This window comes from Odontomachus brunneus, unplaced genomic scaffold (genome assembly GCF_010583005.1).
Source record: "Odontomachus brunneus isolate Ranch 3 - 2012 unplaced genomic scaffold, Obru_v1 Obru_scaffold_191, whole genome shotgun sequence".
NCBI classification, from domain to species: Eukaryota; Metazoa; Arthropoda; class Insecta; order Hymenoptera; family Formicidae; genus Odontomachus; species Odontomachus brunneus.
The window spans coordinates 390,895-399,989 of record NW_022639641.1 but is presented as its reverse complement, the minus strand read 5'-3'; the positions used below and the strand labels follow the sequence as shown (position 1 = coordinate 399,989).

The window sequence follows — 9,095 nt, the reverse complement described above, 5'->3', positions numbered from 1 at the left end:
AGAGAGAGAGAGAGAGAGAGAGAGAGAGAGAGAGAGAGAAGGATGGAAGAGAGAGGAGGCGAGGGAAAAGAGAGAGCGTGTGTGTATGTATGTGAGGAAGAGGAGGAGAAGGAGGACAGAAAGAGAGGTGTTCAGGTGACGACGAGGACGACGACGATGGATCCTTCTTGCCCCGGTCGGAACTTTTTGTGGTCGCTCCTCGGGACGAGCCCGAGAGCCGAGGGGGGCAATAAAACTAATGGTAACGCGCGCCGGTAATTCCTTGCGGTCTGTTTGTCGCAAGTCGACGACCTGGGCTCTCCGCCTCGTCATTTACCGAGGTAGAACGGACGCTACGGCCAATGTCGATTTGCGACAACGGCGACGGCGATGATGACGGTGACGGCGACAACGGAAGAGCGATTCCTCGCCCTCGATGGCGACACAGAGAACTAGGTTAGAGTCTCAAGTGCCGAACTGCCCTCGACGCGAGGACTCGAGAGACTTTGTCACTCTCGAGTCTACATCGGCTAATGGCCGATTTCGTTAGTCGTAATCGACAAGTAGTCGAGAAAGTAAGAAAGAAAAGATCATCGTACAAGAGGGCACTCTTTTCATTTCTCGTCTTTCGTATTTCTGTTACAGTGGGTGGAGGAGTCCTTCACGAACTTCGACAAGGGCATCAATTGGCGGAGTTACGTGGTGTGCGACGTGGCGTACAACAACGTGAACAATTGGCTGTGGACGCCGTTCGTGGAGAGGGGCCCGGCGAACCGCATGTACATAGAAATCAAATTCACGACCCGCGACTGCTCGCTGTTCCCCGGGAACGCTCTCAGCTGTAAGGAGACCTTCAGTCTGCTCTACTACGAGTTCGACGCGGCTACGAAGGAGCCGCCTCCGTGGGAGCCGGACAGTTACAAACTTATCGGTGAGTGGTGATGTAATAAAGCGTGAAAATTGAAGAGTTCGCCCCGCGCAGAGGGAGAGAACGGTGGGATAGCGTCCCGAGAAAAACAGGTTTAACAGATTGACCGCTTGCGTACCTCGAAAAAAGAAATATCACGAGGCGCGCAGATGGGAACACGTAGTGTGTGTGTGTGTGGAAACGGTAATTCGTCGGGAGAGAAATTCCAAGGGTGAACCTTGAAATTATGCGGCTGATACAGTTCTTATTTTCCGCGTGTGTCTCCTGTTCCCGTTTGAGATCTGGGACGGCTCTTCCAAAGCGATGATCTGACATTTGCAGGTCGCATAGCCGCGGGGGAAGGGCGATTCAATACGAACACCGAGGTGGTGATAAACACAGAGGTGAAATCGATACCGGTGACGAAGAAGGGCGTTTACTTCGCGTTTCGTGATCAGGGCGCCTGCATATCGATCTTGGCCATCAAGGTATACTACATCAGCTGTCCAGAGGTCTCAATGAACTTCGCCCGTTTCCCGGCTACACCGACCGGTCGCGAGGTCACTTTTATCGAGCAGACGATCGGCACTTGCGTCGCCAACGCCGTCCAAATCGACAATCCGATCTACCTCTGCAAGGGAGACGGAAAGTGGTACCTTCCCACTGGCGGATGCCACTGCCAGCCAGGCTATCAGGCCGACAAGGACAAGCAGGAGTGCAAGGAGTGCCCGATAGGCAAATTCAAGCACGAGCCGGGCTCCCAAATCTGCGAGCCTTGTCCGGAGCACAGCAAAGCCTCCGATTACGGTTTCACGGAGTGTCGTTGCGACCCGAGCTATTACCGAGCGGAAAAAGATCCCAAGAACATGCCCTGCACGCGTAAGTATTGTTCCGACCAAGCTTAAACGACCTTTATGCCAATCATTCAACCTCGAATCACAACTTTTCAGTTGAGAAACTAGAATTCAATACTCTGTCTTAGTTTGGAAGTTTAGAAATATGAAATAATTGTTCGAGTTTGTAGTTTAGAAGAATACAAATATTAAAATTTTTCAATCATCGAGAGAGTGAGTCAAGTGTAAAGAGAAGTAACGAAAGTCCGTCAATATATCCATGATCTGTTACTATCTACCACTATTTATTAAGGAGACAAATTTCCCAATGTGCGAGCGCATTAACTGTTTAATATAATGGATATAGCATATAGTCCGAGGAAGAAGGCAGGAGATGAGAAAGAAGGAGAAAAAATTTGGGAGATTGCGTTCCACGAAAATCTTGAAGAATCATGCTTCTTGCAGAACCACCTTCGGCGCCGCAAAACCTGACCGTCAACTTTGTCGATCAGTCCACGGTGATCCTTTCCTGGAACGCACCGCACATGCAGGGTGGCAGGTTCGATACGACTTACAGAGTAGTGTGCGACGCCTGCAGCACGGGCGTCAAGTACATTCCCAATACCGTGAGTTTCCTTCAAAGTCATAACACGCGTATACGAGCATGCACGGGCTACTTGCAGCTGTAGAGATTACTAGTAGTAGTAGTAGTAGTAGTAGTCGGCTACTCGACTACCGCTACTATCTAAGTGAGTGAGTATCTGTGTGTGTGTGTGTGTGTGTGTGTATATATGAAAGAATATGTGTGTGAGAGAGAAAGAGAGGTAGAAAGGGGGAGAGAAAGAGAGAGAGAGCTATTCTCGGGTCAGAGACTTGACGCAGAGCCGCTTTGATTTTCGCCACGCAGGAGATCTTCAACGATACGAAGATCACGATAACCGGTCTGAACGCGGTGACCACTTATCGCTTCCAAGTCTTCGCCGAGAACGGAGTATCGTCGTTGGCCGGCAAGTCGGAATACGTGGACATCACCGTTACCACGGAGGCGAGTGTGCCGAGTCTGGTGAGCAACGTTAGGATCACGAGCGTCAAGAGCTCGGAGCTCAGTATCAGTTGGGACGCGCCGGTCATCGAAGTCGGCGGGGACAGCGATCTCGTGGAGAGATACGAAGGTTAGTCGCGTCGATACACTTTTTTACGGCCACGTGCATATTACGACACGCTGTGATTCACGACGGGATCAATTCCAAATTGTCCCTTGATCGCGCCAAGGGCTGCTGCAGGGTGGGGACGGGAGGGGAGGGGAACGGCAGCAACGGCAGCAGCAACACAGGGAAAGGGATTATAATCGTCTCGATATCTCTGACACAGTGAGGTGCTACCCGCGCTACGACGACGCCACTAATGCAACCGTCATTCAAACGTCCGAGCTGTCCGCCACGTTCAAAGGTCTCAAGCCTTCTACGGATTACGCGATACAGGTTCGCGCCAAGACCACCCGCGGCTGGGGCGAGTACACGCCGGTGGTATTTAAGAAGACACCCCACGCGATGGGTCTAGGTAAGTGGTGAGCGGCATTCGGATACATTTCGCAATCCTCCGAGCCGTATCTTTAATGTGAGCATTTACGCAGACTACGTTGGCGAGAACGATAACATGCAAGTTAGAATAATCGCAGGGGCGATCGTCGCTGTGGTCGTGCTCCTCGTGATCATTATCATCATGACCGTACTGATCCTCAGAAGGTAATTGAATCACGCTCTCAGTACACCTAATAAAAGAAAGCACGTCCGTGAGAGACGTTGTCTTCGGTTACGTAATTGCAAACTGTAGTATCGGCACGTTGATGATACAGCAGCCCGTTGCTGGCGCGAATTATCGAAATGTGCGTGCCTGCTTATCGGGCGCGCGTCAAGTTGCTGCTTTTCAGTTATTCCGCTCTGAATGCAACTGATATCATACGATTTCGATGCAGCAGGGCCTCGGACGAGTGCAACAAGAAGCAGCCGAGCGACTGCGACACCCTGGAGTACAGAAACGGCGAAGGTACGTTCGTCCGATGCCGAGACGGCACCGGCTTTTCTCTCTTTAAGATTTACTATTCGCTACTGTTATCATCCCCGCCCCCCTTTTTCATAGTTGTTTCATTGCGCCTAATCGTGTCTTGTGACTAATATATTGGAGTATCACTGGCCCCCTCGCCGCCCCACACCCCCCTTAGATCCAGCAAGTGTCGAAACTGTACCCTCGTATACAGACAGACCCACGTTATACAATTACGTTTAAACATTCCCCCGTACCATAGAGATTTTTTTGCGGATGAGAGAGGGAGAGAAAGAGAGAGAGAGAGAGAGAGAGAAAAAGACAGATAGCTAAACGTTCGTCCGTAAAGAGAAAAAAAATATATATATGAGCGAAGAGAGAGAAAGAGAAAGAGAGAAAGCAGTCGGGTTCCGAGATACCCGCGATATACAGGGACGTAAAATGAGAAACAATCGCTTTCGACCGAAATTCACACGATCTGGCCCGCTGCCTAAGTGCCATTATTCTAACCAAATTCTTTCGATTCTTTCTTTTCATGTGCGATTCCCCTAATCTATCGAACCTGCCTCCATGAAAAAATCCATGAAAAACCCAATGAAACAATGTACACAATCGCCTGCTACTACAGGACTAGTTGTGACCTACAGTAAGTCTTCTCCAACACCTCAAGTTTTGTTTCTAGGAACTCAGTTTTGTGTAGATTATTTTTGCAACCCCTGTACATGCATCTCTCCAAAACGTTCAAAACACTTTCGAACAGATCAGACTTGCGCTTTTGCACACGCATTCATAAATATACACACACGTATCACCACATACATCACATTCCTACACATACACACACACACACACACACACACACACACACACACACATATGTGCACGCTAAAACGAACAATACGTTATACATGTATACACGCATACGTGCGCGCCGAACAATTTTGTACATGACCGAATTCACTTTTTAGAAACATTGTGCGTGCCCACGCATTGTGCTTGCGTATGTTCATTGTGTCGCATCGTTTGTACGTTGCGTATTAATTGCATGCGTATCATTTGTCAGTGTGTCGATGTCATTACTGTATGCGCTTATTTTAGACTTGCATTCGTTACATTCGACACAATTCACGAAAGAACAAAAACGACAAACATGTGTATGCGGAAAGGACGAAACTCTATGTACGAATTGAGGAGAAAATATATCTTTTACCGCTTCTTCCCTTTCGAGTCAACGCGTTAATTATTGATTATCGGGAACAGTGAATTCAATCACACATTTACAATGGTCGCGGTTAAATCGTCTTTTTTTTTTTATTGATTTCTGCCGTTCCTCGCTTTTACGCTCATTGAGAATAAAAAAAAGATTCATCATCGAACACCCGCCGCTTCGTTTTTGTTTTGCTGTTTGTCAATTAGTGTGTTGGTTGTTGTGTTGTTCACAGTGCACTGCAAAATGGACAGTTCACCGATTGTGACAACCCATACCAACAACAAGAGCAAGTCCTCGCGTAAGTCCTTTGTTTCCCAAGAAAATTCCGGCCAAAGTTCTTCGACCGAGAAAAAACGCGCGGACATATCCGTGAACGACACACACACACACACACACACACACACACACACACATATATATATATATATATGAAAAAGTCAATATATAAACGATAGAGATAAATTTAAAATATTGACCTGAAACTCGCGCACCGACACTCTCGTACACTCACTACTCCGAGTTCTGCACGTATTATACGATTATGATTTCGCTTTAGTTTTACGCTAGCACTCCGTTCTCTGTTCTTTCTACTCACTGTCCTAGTTGTGCGATATGGATGAGAAGTTCGGAAAAGAAGTAAATAAGCATGCCGCGGCCCCGTGTCTCGCACGCAATTGCATCACGTTCTCTTGCATCCAGTTTTTTTCTTTTACATTTCCGATTATTTATTTCTCTTCTCAGGTGAGATCGTGCTTTCCGCGATCGCTTTTCTCTTCTTACCTCGATACGCTGTTGAAAGCGCTCGGACGCAATGAGACGATTCGAGTGGGAACCGAGGGAAAGAATAGTGTATACCAAAAGCAAAAGTAGTGGTAGCGAAGTAGCAATTTGAACGAGAAAGAAGAAGAAATGAAAGAGAGGGAACACGGGAATCATCTCGAGCGTCCGGGGCGTTGATCACTGAACTTTACGGATGTGTCGCAACGATCGCTCGGACGATCGATACTTTCGGCATACGGGCATGCGAAAAATCGTGCGTTGATTGGCATGTGTTGATTGGCTATGCGCGTTTACTTTTTAGCGTACATAGATACACCGGTCTCGGCTCGAACATGAAAACAGACCAGATTCTAAGATAGAACACAGAGAAGCGACAAAGGAAGAGAGGGAGGGAAAGAAAGAAAAAGAAGGAGAGAGAAAGAGAGGGAGGGAGGGAGAGAATGACGACTCTTTCGCTAATTATGAGACTGAGAGAGGAGAGATTTATCACTTTTAGAATCCACCTGCGTTTGGCTTTCTTGATTGTGTCTTGTCTAATCTTTTGGTTTTCTTGTTTTCTTTTTTTGTGGAAATTTAAACTCGCTGACGAGAGCGAATGAGTGTGAGTGTTACTTTTTTTTGTGCGGGATGACACGGTTGGCCGACGATTAGAGCGAATGTCTGGCGCGCGGTCTCTAAAGTTTCCGCAATCAAAATTTCGCGCACGCACACCGGCCCTCGTGTTAATATAATGAACTCTGTTTTCGTGACGTTGCAGTGACCACGCCGCTGTTCACACCTGCAGTGGGGGTCGCCGCGGCAGGCGCAGGCGGCACAGGCGGTGCAGGTGCGAGGAGCTACGTGGATCCTCACACCTACGAGGACCCGAATCAGGCGGTACGAGAATTCGCCCGTGAGATCGACGCCGGATACATCACGATAGAGGCCATCATAGGTACGCTTTGCGTATTATTCTCGCCGACGGTTATCGACATGTATTATTGCCGCGATAACACACCGATGTTGATGTAGCCGCGTTAGAATTGGAACGTGTAGGACCTGATTACATTCTTGGCGACTATCTCTCTGTCTTTTGTGACCGTAGGTGGTGGTGAATTCGGCGATGTCTGCCGAGGGAAGTTGAAATTACCGCCGGACGGACGGACGGAGATTGACGTGGCAATAAAGACCTTGAAGCCAGGCTCCGCGGACAAAGCCCGTAACGACTTCCTGACGGAGGCGTCGATAATGGGTCAGTTTGAGCACCCTAACGTGATATTCCTGCAAGGCGTGGTGACTAAGAGCAATCCGGTGATGATCATCACGGAGTTTATGGAGAACGGCAGCCTGGACACCTTCTTGCGCGCGAACGACGGCAAGTTCCAGGTGCTGCAGTTGGTGGGAATGCTGCGAGGCATCGCCAGCGGCATGCAGTACCTCGCGGAAATGAACTACGTGCATCGCGACCTCGCCGCGCGGAACGTATTGGTCAACGCCGCTTTGGTCTGCAAGATCGCCGATTTCGGACTAAGCAGGGAGATTGAGAGCGCCACGGAGGGAGCTTATACCACCAGGGTGAGCGACAAATCCGACAGACTCTTTAGATCAGTTCGGAATCAATTGGAAAGCAACAGACAGTGCATTCTTCAAAAGACATCTTAGAGATGTCTAAAAGACAACCTATTGTTTTCAAGCATCTTTTAGGGCCTCTAAGATGTTTTTTTAAAAGTCTGTGTTGTTTAGGAAAGCAGCACGTTCATGAGCATCTTGTTGGTGTCTCCCATTAATTAATCTCATCTCAATCATCTTCAGGGCGGGAAGATCCCAGTGCGGTGGACAGCACCGGAGGCGATAGCGTTCCGAAAATTCACGAGCGCCTCCGACGTCTGGAGCATGGGCATCGTGTGCTGGGAGGTGATGTCGTACGGCGAGAGGCCGTACTGGAACTGGTCGAATCAGGATGTAATCAAGTCGATCGAGAAGGGCTACAGGCTTCCAGCGCCGATGGATTGTCCAGAGGCGATCTACCAGCTGATGCTCGATTGCTGGCAGAAAGAGCGCACCCATCGGCCCACTTTTGCTAATCTCACGCAGACTCTGGACAAGCTCATACGAAGCCCGGACACGCTGAGAAAGATCGCTCAGAACAGGTAAAGGCACACACGTCCCACTCGTTCACCGATTCGCCCACAAGTAACCGCATAAACGAGCAACAGAAGCTGATACGCGATAGAAGATGCTCTTCTTAAGATCTATTAGCACGTTGAATGCCGTGTCGATCTCAACGGTGAGAATAAAGATACCCGCGTCTTGCATTATTTACTGTATTTCCGCTAGTTTGATTTTCAATTAAATTCGTACAATTAACATGGCGGTCAATGCGGCAGTCAACGTGTTAGTAATGGAGAAACGTGACGTCAGGGAGTCTGTGTCGCGATTTCAATGTAGAATAAAGTGCAGGCTTCGTAAATATCACTCGACGGGAATCAAACGACGGAGAATGCTTAGTAAAGTAAACGATCGGCGTACAGCGGAGGAAATGAATTCGCTTCGAGTGCTTCGAACGCACGCTCTCGCAAATAGCTGGTCTCATTCTTACATCGAACGTTATCTTTTTCCGTTTCCTCACGTTACATCCCGTTGAGTCATCTCGCGCCTTAATTCGCGTATCACGTCGCATGCCTATGCGTGAGTAATAATAATACGACATCGTGTCCATAAATTAATTTCTCTCGACAGAGCTGATCAGCCAGCTTATTTCCGTTACTCGCCGAGACGCGTATCCACGCTATGTCCGTTTTTCTTTTTGTGCTATTTAGAATGGGCTTTGACAATTGTGGTGGCTCATTGCTGTACGATGTTCCGCACAAGCACACGATCGTACACGCATTATATATCATGTGTCCGTGTATGTGTTACCGAAAGAAAGGCCGTGTGTCGGCAGCATTACATTGCATACTCATGCTCGCGTCGTCATCGTCATCGTCGTCGTGATATCAACATCAACCTGATTGGCATTACTGGAAGCGGGCACACATACTGGACTGTCGTTATTCGCACTTGCTTCTGTTCGTTGGTTCTTCTTTCAACTTCATCGTTTGATTTTTTTTTTTAATTTTTGTTTTGAGTATCTCTCTCTCTCTTTCTCTCTGTTATTCAATCCTCCCAAGTAAGGTCTGTCAAAATTCACTTTTACTGCACCTACGCCACCTCAATATATAGTTTCTAGCACACGCGCGCGTGAGAGGGAGAGAAAGGAGTTTAATATACGTCATTAAATCATCATATTTGAGTCTTTCTTTCACTCTCTCTTTCTCTTTCTCTCTCTCTCTCTCTCTCTCTCTCTCTCTCTCTCTCTCTCTCT

The 9,095-nt window shown here is 48.1% G+C and overlaps 1 protein-coding gene across 20 annotated transcripts in view; it reads left to right on the top strand.

Annotated features, from left to right (window-relative positions):
- The window catches only part of LOC116851799 (ephrin type-B receptor 1-B), a 136,101-nt gene that overhangs the window by 116,113 nt on the left and 10,893 nt on the right, over positions 1-9,095 (top strand). For 4 of the 20 annotated variants that reach the window (XM_032831602.1, XM_032831593.1, XM_032831592.1 and 1 more), the window contains exons 4-15: positions 625-910; positions 1,229-1,765; positions 2,185-2,345; positions 2,627-2,891; positions 3,091-3,279; positions 3,353-3,464; positions 3,695-3,765; positions 4,391-4,408; positions 5,205-5,270; positions 6,510-6,686; positions 6,837-7,306; positions 7,544-7,881. In XM_032831602.1, the coding sequence (XP_032687493.1) occupies positions 625-910; positions 1,229-1,765; positions 2,185-2,345; positions 2,627-2,891; positions 3,091-3,279; positions 3,353-3,464; positions 3,695-3,765; positions 4,391-4,408; positions 5,205-5,270; positions 6,510-6,686; positions 6,837-7,306; positions 7,544-7,881 (2,690 nt within the window). The remainder of the gene's footprint in view (positions 1-624; positions 911-1,228; positions 1,766-2,184; positions 2,346-2,626; positions 2,892-3,090; positions 3,280-3,352; positions 3,465-3,694; positions 3,766-4,390; positions 4,409-5,204; positions 5,271-6,509; positions 6,687-6,836; positions 7,307-7,543; positions 7,882-9,095) is intronic. The other 16 variants (XM_032831605.1, XM_032831595.1, XM_032831610.1 and 13 more) reach the window with 14 other exon arrangements.